The sequence below is a fragment of the Rhipicephalus microplus genome, chromosome 8 (genome assembly GCF_043290135.1).
Source record: "Rhipicephalus microplus isolate Deutch F79 chromosome 8, USDA_Rmic, whole genome shotgun sequence".
Classification (NCBI taxonomy): Eukaryota; Metazoa; Arthropoda; class Arachnida; order Ixodida; family Ixodidae; genus Rhipicephalus; species Rhipicephalus microplus.
In genome coordinates, this window is record NC_134707.1 from 103,320,989 (window position 1) to 103,338,868 (window position 17,880).

At 43.8% G+C, this 17,880-nt stretch overlaps 1 protein-coding gene across 1 annotated transcript; it reads left to right on the top strand.

The window, feature by feature from the left end:
• The first annotated feature begins 2,160 nt into the window (after positions 1 to 2,160).
• Positions 2,161 to 15,445, top strand: LOC142768337 (uncharacterized). Its single transcript, XM_075870308.1, has 3 exons — positions 2,161 to 3,329; positions 5,616 to 5,704; positions 15,323 to 15,445. Exons 1-3 carry the CDS (start codon positions 2,171 to 2,173, stop codon positions 15,443 to 15,445), a joined length of 1,371 nt encoding a protein of 456 aa, XP_075726423.1. The 5' UTR covers positions 2,161 to 2,170.
• Positions 15,446 to 17,880: the final 2,435 nt, after the last annotated feature.

Below are 17,880 nucleotides of genomic sequence, written 5' to 3' on the forward strand. Positions count from 1 at the left end.
TGCGAGAGTTGTTTTGGTACGTGACACATGTGTAATGCAGTTTGTCCGAAGAAAGCAGCGGTACCTAAGAACCCCGATAGAATTCTGTTCTTCGCATGATATCGGATCTTGAAATTTCAATGCCAGATTAGTGTTAATGGCCACGTTTTTTTTTTTGGATTGCGCTCATTCGGGCAAACATGGCTGAGAATAAATTCTCCAATCTGGTATGATCCCAAAAGCAAGTTTATGTCAGATTCAGCCTTTATTAAAGCAATGAACGCTAAATCTGTAATAAACATGTTTTGATGCAGCATATCTTGCGCAAACGTCTTCCTGTGTGGAAGTTCCATGAGCTGCTTACAGAGAAATTGTACATCGATCGTTCTTGTAATGCTTTGATTGATTGAATTGGTTCATGAACACCCCCTTGACGATGTTCACAAGTATTTTTGGGGCTCCGCTCAATCCTCTAAATCCAATTACGCTCTCTTAAATGAAGCACAATGTTGGTAGGTTCCCTCACTGAGATATGTGTGTTCTCTAACGTAAGTTCGTTGATTTTCATTGTGAAATACCTCTCGGATAAAGCACGAGTCCCACTCGTGTAGCAATGATGTCTGGATTGTCTGTAGTCGAACCACGTTTACTTTACGTCGCCATGAGTACTTATCCATTTTAGCTTGTAAGCTAGGGGTCCTCGCTTCGCTTCAGTTTGCTTCTGAGCGTATTCGGTGTTGCAAAGAACAGTGGCGTGCTCTTCATTGCACTTTGGACACATCAGTTATTGACAGAATTCTTAAGAGAGATGGCCGTTGTTTGTTCACTTGAATGTTTGCTGGCTCTTGCTAAGCGATTATTCTTCCGCCTGAGAGCATGGCTCCGTAGTGCGAGTTGAAGAAAGACAAAAGAAGCAACTACCTTGTTCATTTCTCGCATGGCTAACCAAAGCAAAAGCTGTAGCTTGAGCCTCGTGGAACGTGCCTTGTTCGTGATCTAGGGCAACACTACCATAGGTGTTCACAAAGACACTTGTCTCACGAGCTTCTACCTTCGTGCAGGTTTAACTGAAAAGTTCCTGCAGTCCTATCTTCATTGATTCAAGCGCTTCGATGCTAATTTTTCGGTTCTTTTGCTTCAAACATTGCACGAAGATACCGCCTCAGATTGCTTTTGTGAGGAACTCGCCGGGCATGACAGCAGAGTATATCTCTGAGCATCGAGCACTGTGGCTCCTCTGATGTTTATGGGGACCCTGTCTTATAGGTTGCGCAACGAATTCACATCAGTGAATTACTCTACCGGCTTGGGAGTTAGCAGGTTTGCCTACCATTGCTGCTAAATGATGTTCTTGTTTCTAAATAGGTTTAATAAAAGTGCGACGGTACCTTCGTAGGACGACTCCGTGGCTTGAATGCCACCGATAACCTTTGCAGTCTGTCCGATGATAAGCTTCTTCAAATGGCGATACCAATTGATGTTTGAAAGCCTGCAATTTTCATGAATGGGACGTTTCTACGCGTCCAAGAAAGGCTGCCACTGTGTAGGGTTTCTAATGACGTAAAGCATCTCAAGTTTATGAAAACAAGAGCCGAGAAGCTTGTGTCTCACGTGATCTCCAAGGGCATAGCTTCCTGCGGTCACGATACCTTCGTTCTTGCCGTCGGTAGTTGCACCACTTTGGTGATCCTTGGCGCTAGCGTTTTGAGCTCTTCCATGCGATGGTAGAGCAACGGCCACGTAGCAGCAGTGTTGTCATCATATTCTGCTACGGAGAGATAATATTCTATGTCTTTCTGACGATTCTATGCGAGAGGGCAATGAAGGCACCCTATTTCACTCCTAACCGATTACCAACGGGTCCTTCAAATACTCATGGCTCAATAGCGCCGGCACACAATACATCGCAGAGTAAATAAATACTTAAGTATAACTTTTTTCTTGCCGCAGCTCTCCGCTTATTGTCAATGGTATCACGAAGCGCAAGGTACAATGCCATAAATTCAAGTGCCGTATGTGCCGGTGTACCTTCTTAACCTTTCCCCATGTGAAATCAAGTGTGCTGTTATTTTTTTTTCATTCTTACACAGCACGTCCTCCTAGAATGACAAGCCCTATAACTGCATCAAGTACAGCAGCGACAAGGGCTACGACACTAAGTACAGCGAAGACAACTTTGACACGAACAACAATGGAAACAACTCCGACCCCAACCACGGCGAAGATTACTACAACGACGACGGCGAAGACGACTGCGATATTAACCACTGCGAAGATGACTACGATACCAACCACAGTGAAGGCGACTACAACGCCAACCATGACGAAGGCCCCTACGACACCAACAACGACTAAGACGCCTACGACACCAAGCACGACGAAGACGCCTACGACATCAACTATGGCGAAGATGACTACAACAGTCACAATGAAGATACCTACGACATCAACCACAAAAAAGACGACTATGACACCAGCTACGACTAAGATGCCTACAACCCCGACCACGTGGAAGACCACTACGACAACCAGCACGACAAAGACGCCTACGACATCAACGACATTGACGATGGTGACAACAACCACGATGAAGACACGTACGACATCAACCACAAAGATGACTATGGGACCAATTACGGCGAAGATGACTACGACGCCAACCACGACGACGATGACCACGACGCAAACCACGGCGAAAACAATTACGACGCCAACCATGGCGAAAACAATTACGACGCCAACCACGACGAAGACCAGTACGACACCAACAACGGTGACGACTGCTACGAAAATAACCATGGCGAAGACGACTACGACGCCAACCACAGCGAAGACGACTACGACGCCAACAACGACGAAGGCACGTACGACACCAACTATGGCGATGACTACTACGAAAACAACTACGGCGATGGCAACTACGAAAACAACCATGGCGAAGACGACTACGACGCCAACCACAGCGAAGACGACTAGGACGTCAACCACGACGAAGACACGTACGACACCAACTACGGCGACGACTACTACGAAAACAACTACGGTGATGGCAACTACGAAAACAACCATGGCGAAGACGACTACGACGCCAACCTCAGCGAAGACGACTAGGACGTCAACCACGACGAAGACACGTACGACACCAACTACGGCGACGACTACTACGAAAACAACTACGGTGATGGCAACTACGAAAACAACCATGGCGAAGACGACTACGACGCCAACTACAGCGAAGATGACTAGGACGTCAACCACGACGAAGACACGTACGACACCAACAACAGCGAGGGCTTCTACGAACGCAACCACTGTGAAGATGACTACGACAACAGTGACCCCGGGCCCAGGTAAGCTCGTATGCTTTACGCTACTTTGGCACCAAATATTTTAATATAAAAATGCCGGCTGCTTTTCTATCGAAAGCTGTACGCAGCGGCCTAAGACCTTTATGAAGCTAGCTTGAGGGCTGAGGTTGTCTATTTAGCATTTTAATGCAGTACGAAAATGACGTAGAGCCAAACTGAGGTAATAACGTCATAAGCGGACAAATACATAAGTTATTATACCATTAAAAATGGCGTCCCTTCAGTCATTAAAACTTAATAAGACTGTAGGTTCTCTTTTATGATGCAAAGTTCGCCGTAAGATACTGTCACGCAGCAAAGGACGACGCAGTTGTCTATAAGAAAAACAAGTTTATTGGAGCGAGCTTGTGCTCCCCTAACAACTGAAAGAATACACAGGCGGCGAAGCAGCGGTCGGCAAAGAGACGTGCACGCTAGTGAGCGTCGGCGATCGAATGTCGCGGCATCGGCTGTGCGGAAATTTATATTCCTCGGCGCGACCGTTTCTCGAATAGTCAAATTGTATCGAGAACGCTGTGATAGCGTTTGCTTGAAACGCTGTTTGTTCGGAACGCTCGAAGCGCTGTTCGGTAGCGTTTGTTCGAAACGCTGTGATAGCGTTTGTTCGAAACGCTGTGAAAGCAGTGATAGCACAGGCCGGCGCAGCCAGGCCGAAAAAGCAAAACACAAATAAACAAACACAATGGATGGTTCGCGGCAATACCATGTTAGGGCAATAGCTTATGAGCCTCACTGTCAACTCTAACAGCATTTCCAAGTTAAGGCCATGCTTATAAGATAGTGTTTCTATTATGAGTAAAAACCATTCCACATTACCTAAATGTAAATAGTGATCACAAGAAGAGGCCCCGAAAACACGTAATAAGGAAATTTGCTGGCGACATGAAGTTTAAACTTTTGTACCGAGCGGCTGTCGGAATACTATTTCGCCAGCGTCGACTGGGGTGTACAAAATTTATAATAGACCTAATGGATCTACAATGTACTCAAGGTGGCCCCTAGAACGATATACAAATATGCAAGAAATTTTCGTCCAATCAATGTCTTTTAAACAATAACAGCAGTTTAACATGAACGTCCGCGACATTACGCTGACATTTATGCGCTAAATGTTTGGAGCGAATTTCCCAGTGGGACAATTCGCTGCGTTATGTTTTTTTTGCAGACTAATGATGGTATGCTTGAAAACATCAGCACTTTAAAAAAACCAAATTTGTCGAAGAAAACTTGCTGTATCGTCTTTATTTCCAATAAACTCGAAGAATGTCGTCATAGGCCGAAGGTCTCTTGAGAGTGATTATAGTTTACATACATCCTGTACAGTGCATACCGTACAGAAAGCATACCTTGAAAGCGAGTATGAAAGAGAGCTTTTTCGGTGTTGATTAACAGAAGTTCTGCGCAACAATGTTAACTTCCACCCATGCAATGCTACAGTATTATGGGTGAGTTTCGAATGCTCTCGGTGAAAAATTAACGAAAGAACATGCAACCCTATCGATAAATCAGTCCTAAGAAACGCTTGATTCCTCAACGTGGGCTAGAGCATTGGTATTCTTTCAAACTTCAAATTTCAGTAGAGCCAAATTTGTTCTCATTTTTGTCTGAGAACCAGTGGTTCACAGGAAGCGCAATTACTGTGTCTAAACGTGAAACATCTAGCCCTTTTCATTGCATTACTCAGAGTCGGCGTCGGTGTTGACGCGAGTGACATGAAAAATCATCATAACGTGCTAGTGCCTCTCTGTAGCATATCAGACGTCACAATCAGCAAATTATGTGACTTCATCATGACATCGTAACATGGCAATGTCATGACATGACGTCATCGCATATTAGCGGGATGGTCCATCCCGAAGGCAGTGAAAAACAATATGCAACACCATTAATTTGGATTGCATACCCATGTTACCCATGTAGGCAGTGTTACCCATGCAGGCAGTGCATACCCATGTTAGGCGCACGACGCTTTCTCTGAGGCTGGGAGGATCAATACACCGAGTCACAAGAAAAAGAAAGGAACTGATTTCCGCATCGAGTCGTCTTTGGTAAATATATATTAATGCTTGTGAGTTTTGGATGGATCCTCGTGAGTCTTTTCTGGCATTCGAATGAGTTTTTAAAATGGAGTTTTAGACCAACTTGTTGGCGTTGCGCCTGTACGGGTTCGTTTACTGGTAACTTTAGTTATAATACAGCAAAACTTCAGTTGCTTTCAGTGCATCAACCTAAAATGCTCATTTTTTGTTTTCTAATCCTCAAAACCAGTGAGGGCAATCATCTGCACCGTAGGGGACACAGCCACCCACAAACACATGTACCCGGCGGACTACTGTGACTACCTTTTCTACACCGAGGTGTACCCAAAAGATGGCCGTATTGTTTCCAGAAGACACGAATACAGCTGGGAGCTTTTCCAGATAATGGTCGCTAGGCGAAAAAAATTTCAGTTTGGGATTTCATTCGCCTTTGAGTAAGTTTCATCGGTTTTTAACACTAATACATGTAAAATTAAAAAAAGTGTCCTCTACTGAGATATATCATGGGACTCATGTACGGCACGGTGATATATTCTGATAAGAATGAAGAATTGTTTTAAACTGCACTGATGAAGATAATGCCATCACATTATGCCATCACGAGTTCAGTATACCCGTAGCCTAGGCGGTGTCCGCTATGTTGGCGTTGCGGCTGTGGTAGCGACTATGAGCGTAGCATTGATTGATTGATATGTGGGGTTTAACGTCCCAAAACCGCCATATGATTATGAGAGACGCTGTAGTGGAGGGATCCGCAAATTTTGACCACCTGTGGTTCTTTAACGTGCACCCAAATCTGAGCACACGGGCCTACAACGTTTACGCCTCCATCGGAAAAGCAGCCGCCGCGGCCACCGGGATTCTATCCCGCGACCTGTGGGTCAGCTGCCGAGTACCTTAGCCACTAGACCACCGCGGCGGGGCATGAGCGTAGCATGTAGTCATGTTTTACATGGCGCGCATCTCATGATTATCATGTTTGCACCAGTCATATACTTTTGTCGTTCGTTCGCGTCACTTTTTACTAAATTTAGTATATGTGAAGCTAGCGAAATGGCCGCGAGTGCACTATGGGCGTGGCACGTAGTCATGTTCCTACATGACATGCATGTCATTATTAACATGTTTGCACCACTCTTATGGCTTCGTCATCTGTTCACGTCACGAATTACGAAATTTGGTATATGTGAAGTTAGAAAAACGTCCGCCAGCGCGCCTTGAGCTTCGCGCAGAGTCATTATTCACATAACATGCACGCCGTGATTTCCACGTTAGGGCCTGTCAGCAATGTTCAGTCATCTAATACCATACATGTCTTGCGATATCTCATAGGAACAAATCCACCAAATGAGCAGCAAGACCATGACATATCTATCGTATCATGGCTTTTCTAATATACAAGTAATGATTTTATTGCCATTACTAGTCACTTATGCTCGTCACACAGTCAAGTTATGCCATACCAATTTTGGTATATACCTCATTGTCGAATCAGTCTGGAGAGCTAAAAGTCGTAGGCAGCTATGAAGGTAGACAGATACAGTAAATGTCTTCGACGTTCACCAAGAAATGCTTCACATTAAAAAAAATAATTTTGCATTACAAACACCCACTCATACAAAAAGATTACAATTATATTTACGCTCTTGAGACAAATGCTAAAAACTTTTTTTCTGGAAAACTTATTGGGTTTCTATATGCGGCTATTGATGCTCTTCGTTCAGCGAACTAGGAGCGCAGAGAAAACACAAAGGACGAAGCGAGGAACCACACAACACGAGCGCTCAACTAACAACTGATTTATTTTCCACATCGGAATGACATATATAAACACAAAATGCGCATGTCAAAAAAAAAAAAAGATTATGACGAAATCAAGGGCAGCATGCGAAGCGTGTAATCAAGGCACATGTCTAAGGGTTATCTAGGTAGCTGAATTCAGAGTCAAGTAGTGAGAGGGAAGGATGACTTATACATTGGTCCGTATTCCTGGAAATGTGATAGGCTTCAGAAATTTCGCGCGTAGTTTGATGAGGATGCCGGAACAGAACAATTGTATTCTCAAACAGAGGTTGGCACTTGCACGAAACGCAATGTGACGCTAAATGGGAGTAAGGTGTACTTTTCAACGAGCTTCTGTGTTCCCTGAGACGCACGTTCACACATCGGATGGTCTGGCCAATGTACATCCGTCCGCAAGAAAGGGGTATTTTATATACTACTCCGGTGATGCACTTAACAAACTTATTTACGTGCTTCTGGAGGCATCCTCTACCTTTAGATGCATTATGTGCCCTCCTGTGCACCATTGAACATATACTGGCCAATTTATTGGGTGCCGAGAAAACCACGCGCACACCGAACCGGTTTCCCACGTTTTTTAACCCATGGGCCATTTTATGGATGTAGGGGATTACAGCCGCGCGATTCTTATTCCCTTCCTTGTTCTCTGAAGAAGTACATGTGCGTTTTTCATTATTTTTGACCGTACGCAAGAGCTTTTCACAGACTGAGGCTATTACGTAGGAAGGGTATCCCGCACCTATCAGCCGTTCCAACTGTGCTACGAAACTAATTTGCAAGGTATGCAGGCAACATTTTCCGAGGGCTGAACGTAAGCATGACATTACGATTCCGCGTTTAACAAGCTTGGAATGTCCGGAAGAGTAGTCTAGAACGGGTTTTGCAGAACGAGGATTATATCGCCAGCAAAGGTGCTTATCACCAAAAAACAGGGAAAGGTCTAGGAACTGCAATTTGTTATCTTTTGGAAGCTCGGAGGTGAACCGGAGGCCCATGCCTTCCTTCTCGAAGCATGCCTTCATACTTTCAACGTCCACTGCTGAACACTTCTTGATGATAATCAGATAATCGTCAACATAACGGAATACTTTTGTGCCAGGTTGAAGTTTAGTGCTTAAGGCTGCATCCACCTTGATCCACTTGGATCAGACCACAACTACCTGCCAGGAAAAAACAAGCTTCAAGTGAGGGACGTTTCTTGAACCTAAGTGATGTGTCTGTGCCGGAAAAAATTCAGCAGGTTCTGCAAAAAGGCCCGAAGTTCTCCGTAGAACCTACCCTTCGACCTGAAGAAAAGATTGCCACAGCAAGGACTGTCTCCAAGCTGGCCAAGGAGGAAGAGCGGTATAGGTGTGTAACAGAATGTGTTCAAGCAGTTTCGAGCAATGTTAGCGATGTGAGTAGAAGACTGCGCGTTCATCCAGTCGTTAAGTTTTGTTTGAACAATCAGCTAAGGGTACTCATTTCTGACAAAGAAGGGTTCTTCGTTATCATTAATGAACTAGATTTTCTCAAGAAGGCCGAGGAAGCCTTAGAAAGAAATTTTAAACCACTCTCTGTAAAAAGCAAGGAAGTAAAGACTAGAGCGATATCGCTGCTGAAAAGGCTTAACCTGGAGAAACTCGGCTCTTCAGTAGAAAAGGCGAAAGGTGTAGAGCTAGAACTTTTTTACTCCATTAAAACACACAAACCGGAAATGCCGCTGCGCGCGATTGTTTCAGAAAGGGATACGTGGCAGTTGGTTGTATCTCAGTATCTGCAAGCACATCTTTCTGCGTTGCGCGTAAATGACCCTTTTCACGCAAAAAACTCTGGTGTCGTGGTTGAATACCTCAACACATGTGAATGCTCCGGTGTTACAGCTTTTAGTCTTGATGTAGTCGACTTATATTATTCTTTGCCGCATGATCAACTGTTAAACAGCGTAGAGCAGTGCATTGTGGAAGACAATGATGAGATATCGTTCAGGAATAGCACGGGAATTTCGACTCAGTCTTTTCTAGAAATTTTGACGTTCTATTTGAAGTCCACCTTCGTCGTATGGCTTGGGAACCTGTACATGCAAAAATCAGGTGTGTGTATAGGTTCAAGTGTGGCCCCTGTTTTAAGCCAAATCTTCCTTGGGAAGGTGGATGCAGCCTTAAGCACTAAACTTCAACCTGGCACAAAAGTATTCCGTTATGTTGACGATTATCTGATTATCATCAAGAAGTGTTCAGCAGTGGACGTTGAAAGTATGAAGGCATGCTTCGAGAAGGAAGGCATGGGCCTCCGGTTCACCTCCGAGCTTCCAAAAGATAACAAATTCCAGTTCCTAGACCTTTCCCTGTTTTTTGGTGATAAGCACCTTTGCTGGCGATATAATCCTCGTTCTGCAAAACCCGTTCTAGACTACTCTTCCGGACATTCCAAGCTTGTTAAACGCGGAATCGTAATGTCATGCTTACGTTCAGCCCTCGGAAAATGTTGCCTGCATACCTTGCAAAGTGGTTTCGTAGCACAGTTGGAACGGCTGATAGGTGCGGGATACCCTTCCTACGTAATAGCCTCAGTCTGTGAAAAGCTCTTGCGTACGGTCAAAAATAAAGAAAAACGCACATGTACTTCTTCAGAGAACAAGGAAGGGAATAAGAAGCGCGCGGCAGTAATCCCCTACATTCATAAAATGGCCCATGGGTTAAAAAACGTGGGAAACCGGTTCGGTGTGCGCGTGGTTTTCTCGGCACCCAATAAATTGGCCAGTATATGTTCAATGGTGCACAGGAGGGCACATAATGCATCTAAAGGTAGAGGATGCCTCCAGAAGCACGTAACTAAGTTTGTTAAGTGCATCACCGGAGTAGTATATAAGATACCCCTTTCTTGCGGACGGATGTACATTGGCCAGACCGGCCGATGTGTGAACGTGCGTCTCAGGGAACACAGAAGCTCGTTGAAAAGTACACCTTACTTCCATTTAGCGTCACATTGCGTTTCGTGCAAGTGCCAACCTCTGTTTGAGAATACAATTGTTCTGTTCCGGCATCCTCATCAAACTACGCGCGAAATTTCTGAAGCCTATCACATTTCCAGGAATACGGACCAATGTATAAGTCATCCTTCCCTCTCACTACTTGACTGTGAATTCAGCTACCTAGATAACCCTTAGACATGTGCCTTGATTACACGCTTCGCATGCTGCCCTTGATTTCGTCATAATCTTTTTTTTTTTTTTGACATGCGCATTTTGTGTTTATATATGTCCTTCCGATGTGGAAAATAAATCAGTTGTTAGTTGAGCGCTCGTGTTGTGTGGTTCCTCGCTTCGTCCTTTGCGTTTTCTCTGCGCTCCTAGTTCGCTGAACGAAGAAAATGAATTACCAACTGGCCCACATTTTGATCCTTTAGCTATTGATGCACCAAGCTGCTTGTCTGACGCATATATAAAATTAGGTTAGCTGTATCTGGCAAATTGCATCTTTTATGCATTTAGCGATGTCGGACTCTTCTGTCCAAGCGAAGCTATAATATTTTGCGTTAAGTACAGCGTTGCAGAAAGGTTCTATCTTAATAGAATGCGCTAATTACTTCAATGTCATGCCGGCTGGAAACATTCATTAAACCACGACAAAACTGATCAACATCTTTGCGCAGCGCTTCTTTGCCGCGCTAAGGCCGTTCAGTAATCTTGTTGGTTAGTCATCATTTTCTACCCGTATTGCGCAGTCAACCACTCTGCTAATAGCCTCGTTTGTGCTCTTCTTCATGTGCCCCTCAAATGTGAACGATAAAATAGCAGTTCGTTGATCACCTTATGCTACTCCTATCATCGTACCATTCTATAACTACCATTCTATAAGTACTCCGTAGGTACACGTTAGACGGTGTAGAGTTCTATCGTAAGAATGTTACTGTGATAACTAGTTAACGTGGTCATTTGGTGCAGAATTGCTATTTATTTTACTATATACGTTGTTTGATGTTACCTCTGTTCTGAAAGTACCTAATAAGATGCCATTAAATTGCACCTCGCAGCCTTGTTACACCGGAGAATTTGGAGGAATCGGCCGGCTCTCTGGATGCACTGCGGAGTGCTGGCATCAGACATCACGGACTCCTCACTGTGCTTGCGTTTCCAGTCGATTACAACTTGAAGGTTTCAAACGCGCGAGCGATTATTGCGGTACGTAATATTGGCATGACTGTGTATCAACCACTGTTTGGATTGAAAGTGAATTTCGTTCATCCTGGAACGTATGAAGACACATAGAAGATAACGATGAACTCGTACATCACACACGCAACTTCTATAGAAACAACGAGTACTTATTTTCCTGCGTTTCTGCTGCTTTAAACAATATATACCCATGCCTTGTAGACCCCGTCACGGTGGTCTAGTGACTAAGGTACTCGGCTGCTGACCCGCAGGTCGCGCGATCAAATCCCGGCTGTGGCGGTTGCATTTCCGATGGAGGCGGAAATGGTGTAAGCCCGTGTACTCAGATTTGGGTGCACGTTAAAGAACCCCAGGTGGTCGAAATTTCCGGAGCCCTTCACTACGGCGTCTCTCATAATCATATCGTGATTATGGGACGTTAAACCCCACAAATCAATCAACCATGCCTTGCATCGCAGCTGTCGACCTTGCTGCATATAGTCAGGAAGTGGTGAAATGGCAGAGAGTGCAGTGAACAAACATTGCAATCAATCTCGACCTTAAAAGGTCTCCTCACTCGCAGTAGGTTCTGTTTAGGTTTTGTTGGCAGAAATAGCTTGGATAATACCAGCCGCCACGTGGTTGGACAGCCGCAAAATTAGTGAAGTGCTCCTAAACATTTATAGGCTAACATCACCAGACGTAAAGTTCGAAGCCGAAATCTGCTAACTGGGGTCATTGGGAAAATAAGAACTATAGCATGATAAATACCGACACACCTTAACTCGTGATAACTGCAGAAGGCAAACGTTTTAGCTTATCTGGTAATGTTGTTTTACAAATTACATACACTAAGATGATGAGAAATTCCTAAATGGTGTCTGTTTGCTGAAGTATTTGTTTCGACAAGTTTGCTTTTCCGAGGCTGCAACCTGATCAGGTGTTCATGAGATTTCCAGTCGCAGCTACGCAAAAGGCAAGTCGGCTTGGGAAAACATCTGTTTTAGCAAACACCCTCTGGTTACGAATTTGTCATCGCTATAGCTTGCACATTTCCAATCCTACCTTCCTTTTCAATACTCAGGTATGAGTCTGACGTCTTTTAATAATTTCGCACTGGCCTCCCAGGACCCAGTTTAGTCACGCTATAGTTGGAGCATAGGCGAAGGACGTGGGCAACATTGGCACCTACATGTTCAAAAATTTACTTTCGTCGAAGCTGAAGGATTCCTTAAGTAATTATGGAAGTATATCCAGCGTTGAAATTTTACAGAATTAGCCAAAATCTGCCCACAGAATAAGTGATAATTGAATGACATATTGCCGGGTTTGTATTCAAATGTAATTTAATGGGAAAATATGTGTTATACAATTATTGTGCTTCTCTTCTCCAATTGGGAGAGGCTAGATATGACGACACGTTTTCTTAGTGAGGTGCAGGCAAAGTGGTGATGCGTAGGGTTTTGAGAAAACATAGTGTATCATTGCTTAATTATATCGTTTGTCTGATGTAGAACGCGTTTCAATTATGTTTTGAATTGTTGTTAATACTTGCACACCTTGGGTATTTCTCCAGGAAACAGACACTCATGGCACAGAAAGTTTGCCATTGAACTCGATCTGCTTCGAATTATGAAGCTGGTGCCACGTATAGAAAATAATTCAATTGCACTGTGCCTAAAAAGCACACAATTGCTGTGTAGGAGAACATATGTGCCTGTTCATACAGTTAGCTAATGATTTCATTATCGTGCACTGTAGACCACTGCGGCCGTCAGCGAATTGTTTCAGTTATCTAAAATTTATACGCGGATGATTCGTGCAATTAAAAGCTATGATTTCAAGTATCTTCAAAAAGCGAGAACGTACCATATACTCTGTTAATTTCTTCATCATGTGCTCAGTAGTCATTGAAATGCCTCACTTTCGTGTGATCTCCTGAGTCTGATAAGATTACAAAGATGTGGCGTACTGAAAACGTAATAAAAATGTATCTTCAGTTCTTTTTTACGTTACGATATTCGAAAACTGAGTACCTAATAGTCTGCAAAAGATAGTTTGGCGTTACGACTGCAAGAGAGAATTGTAATAGTGACTTCGAGTCAGTGTTACAGTCTGGGCATTTGGGGATGACCACACGACCGCAGAACCATGGTGGCGTATGTAGGGGTTACTGACTGGAGATAGCAGTCGCATTACATTTTAAGGAATAGAAAACGAATGGCTATAAAGCTGAAATTGTGGGTTGAAACTTCCAAGCCATAGAAAAGCACGTCTCGTTCATTTAAACTCAGCTGTGTTTTGAAGCTTACTGTTGATTAGAGGAGGATGAAAGAAAAGAAACATGGTTGATTCCTCCATTTTAGGAGGTGGTACAACACGAAAGTAAACCATCTTCATGCACAAGTACAATGTTTACCGTACATTGATGTGCAGTAAACCATTTACTTGAGTAATTGAGTAATGTACCCTCACTTAACCCATCCGCCTTCTTGCGGATTTTCGCAGAACTCATTTGCAATAGGAGTCTCCGTTTTGTGTAAGCATTGTCGTTTGACGGCTATAGCACCGGTCAAAGTGAACGCATCCACGTTGACGTTTAGTCATCGTTAGTTCGAGGACTAACGTCTTTAATTATAGTTAAAAAATTTTTGTGGTCATAGATGGGAAGGGAATGGTGAGAGTGGAACGAGATACGGTGATGTGACAGCCAGAAAGCGTGACTGATCGGATACCAAGCATTGACTGAAGTCACCTACGGCCGGCATGTTCTTTCATTGAAAATTAGGGGCCCACCAGAGGGAAAGGTAACGCGCGTGGTGTCGTGCCTTTGGCCGGCCGCAATAATCCGCTGGGTGAGCGTAAGCGGGTAAGGCTGAGTTTAAGCCAAACGAAGCAGGTGGTGTCGTGAAGCTATTGTTAGTATGCATAGATGCTATGCACGCCACCGGCGCTTGAAACGAGGTCACCACTTGGGGCTGTTTAGGTTGTTCGTAAAATTGCCCTTAAATCAGAAACAGGCCTAATGCGATGAATATTTTGAGTAGATGCGTTAAAGAGGCAATCGAGGATGTGATGGTTTCGATGGATTACTGCACTTCCCCGAGAACGCTCTGAGTAGGCATCAGTAGATATAAAACCTGTAACTTTAAAGGATACAAAGTATGCCACCGCTGCGCAGTGAATGGCGTGCCCGGCATGCGTTGCTACCTGCCCAGAGGTCATGGGCTCGACTCGAGCGTATTATCGAGCGTATTTTCTCGACGTCATTTTCGCGATGGTAATAAGTCATTGAAGGCTTATGTGGACTCTGTCATAAAACGCTTTTTGGGAGAAAATTTGTCTCCCGCAAGATTAAATTGGCCTCACTGTCCCCATAAAATGAAAACCTTGGTTCTTAGCCATTACTTAGTAACTAAGGTGTAAACACTGAAAATGTAGTGCAATCCACGCATGTTACTATAAGACCCAATATTTCGATCATAATTTTGGAACCCCATATATTCTGACACCCTAATGTGTGAGTGCCAAGCTTCGGTGCTGATGATGATTTGATACATATGCCTCTTGCCGCAGTATTTTTATCGTATTTTCCCGTATACGTATTTTATGGAGAACACGTTTGCCCTTCCTTTAGGGAGAAAACAGTATTTCATGTCTGCACAGTGGCTGCGTAGAGCACACAGGCACATATCACATGCCAGTGTCTGCCACACCTATTTCTTATACACCCCCTGTAGACAAAGCGAGACGTGGCAGTCGCTATGGTGAAGACCTCCGTAGACGTATTATTCATTGCAATAAACTCTTTTGTCTAAATTTTGGTAGTGTTATGCATCTTTTTGAACGTAAATTTCAGCCTTTATGTGTTTAGTATCACCATAATATAGACATGAGGCAGTGTTACGTACTTTAAACGTATTAAGACAACTTCAAAAATACTATGGTGATAGCTCATTGCTGTGTTGTTAATTTCTAAGTTTTTGTCTTTTTTCTAGAAATTGAAAGAGCTACAAGGCTCGGACTGGACAGCGAAGACCATTCTAGCCTTTGGCACCTACGAATATAGCGTGTATTTTATGCCCACCATCAAAGCCGCATTCACAGACGTGGCGAAGTAAGATACCTCTTTCCCCTTTTTTCTCGTTCAAAATGGGTCGCTATCGGTATTCGCAAGCAGAAAGAATTGTCACGCAAATGCTGATGGACGGCAACCGATGACCCCTTGTAGGGCGTCAAGGGCTTTGACAACGAAATACCTCGTCGTAGTTATATGTTGGCATAAAAAAAGTACGACGTACGACTATTGGGTGATCGCATGATAGTAGCCACTGGTAGGTTATGTTGGCTAGAGGCAGTTTAGGGCTATAAACGATATCAGTTGGATTGAAATTTTTTTCTGGTTTCGTTTCGCTGTATAGATGATTAATGTATGCAGGTTTCTTTTATGAGTAAAGCTTAAGTGTTAGATTATCATTTGCTATTTTATGTATTCTAAAGATGTGTTTGCTGTGCTACCTCCGACGCTCGTCTCTGTCTCTTTCAACTCGGTCCACTGCAAGTACTCTTGATATAATCGTGACGCGTCCTGCGGGCTTAAGGCAACAACAATTAGGCAAACATGATTTAATTCACCCAAACAAACTCAAATTTTACAACGTTGTCGCTCAAACTTTCTCTCGCCAGTATTCTACCCAAACGCAAGAGCTCCTAGTGAACATCACCCCAGTTTTCCCCTGTGTGGCTCAATGGTCCTCTCAAACACAAATAAACATACTGGTCAGGCGCACATTGTCTTGAACTTAGCCTAGGCCTTCATAACCACCAGTATTCTGCCACGCCTGACTCACTGAGAGTGAGATTTAAGTGTTAGTTTCGTTCTGAATGCATGTGAGTGTGTTTGCTAAAGAGCAAGCTTGCGTTTGTTTGGGGGAAGAAATTCTTCAAATGAAAAATGTTGAAGAGTGGGTTAAGTAACTGTCTCTAAGGCGAAAACACCATAAGCGTGGCCTTTGAGGGGAGAAGGAGGAAAATGGTAGGGAAAGAATTGGAGGGGAGTGAAATGTCTAAACATGAAGATTAGAGGAAAGAGGAGCTCTTAAGTGGATGAATATAGAATGAAAATGGGAGAAACATCAACTGACTGAGTCCATCTGCTAGCTGCCATCTTGATTTAGATCTGAAAAGAGGACAGTGATTTGTTAAGCAAGCCATAGTCCCCACAAGACACCGCGGTTTCTCTTACCGAAACGTGCTTCGCCTCACTGCCCTCCTCTCTGCTGTAGCCTGATGCCACTTTGGAACGAGTGTGAGTGAACATGCACTCACATGAGACAGGCAATGAAACAGGCGCGTTTCATTATATATACCTATGAAAAAACTTATACCTATGAAAAAACGTCAACCGCTCCTCCCGTAAACGTTGTATTCGTATGAGCTGAACGCCACCTGCGCCTCCAACTAGCTCAAAGCATCACTGTTAGTTGATTTTGTACCTGTTGAAACCGCCTCACAATTTACATGGCGTGAGATTTATTTTGGAAAAAACAACGTGGCAAGGAATATGCCTAGAGACTTGTTTTGCAGAATCATCATACGTCTTCTTACCAAAAAGCACGGAGCATGTGTTTCCAATTGATCGTATTGTAGCGATGCATCTTCTTATGCTAACGTGTCTTCCTCCTCTTTATGCCAGAAGCAAAATTTAAGCTTAGGCAAGGCCAGTAGCATACCATAGCTGTTTTGTTTCGAGTTTTGGTTTTTGTGGATAGTTCATAAGGCCCGTCGTAAATGTTTTTGTTCATGGGCATCCTTCTGCCTTCACAGCACGTTCATGGCAGACATCGTCATTGCCATCACCTCAACAGGGTGGATAGGTTTCGAGGGACTCTGCAGCAGCGTGCCACCAAATTCAATATACACGGATAACCTAGGCCATACCGTGCTGGTGAGTTTTATTAATAGGAACTTGTAATGCAGGAGGACAGACATTGCAGGAAAAGAAAAACAGAAGGACAGGGAGATTAGCCCATTTTCACAAGGCAGAAATTGGCAGAAATAGAAGTGATAGATATCTTAGGAAATGCTTTGTTGTCGTTAGGTGCGGTGCAGTATGACGTGAATGACGACCAATCATAGGTTAGAAAGCTGTCGATGAGAACTCAACCCACAAGCTTGGAAAGCTCGAAGGTACTGTTTGCTTACATCTGCTCGCACTTCAGCACTTGGGCGCATCAACAATTCACCACAGAGATCCTGTGAGGTAAAAGAATTGCAAAGTCACACTCGCCATCGAGAACAGCAGCAATAAAGGATATGATTTCTAAGTGGAAGTAGAATGACTGCTCGATAGACATTGGAGGTGTACTCTTCAGCAGCAACACAGTAGCTTTAAAGATTTTGGGATCTCGTGGCGTTTATCTGAAGCGTTTTGGCAATCTGCGCTAAATGATTGGAAATTTGCGAAGTGGTTCAAAAATACCAAAGAAATGTCACAGTCCAAGTTTCTTCTATCGCAACGAATGCGATAGAAGCAACTTGGAATGTAAAATTGAGA

Coding starts and splice junctions, on each gene's coding strand:
- LOC142768337 (XM_075870308.1), top strand. CDS start 2,171: ATGGAAACAACTCCGACCCCAACCACGGCGAAGATTACTACAACGACG. Junction 3,330..5,615: donor AACAGTGACCCCGGGCCCAG/GTAAGCTCGTAT, acceptor CCTCAAAACCAG/TGAGGGCAATCATCTGCACC. Junction 5,705..15,322: donor ACTACCTTTTCTACACCGAG/GTGTACCCAAAA, acceptor TCTTTTTTCTAG/AAATTGAAAGAGCTACAAGG.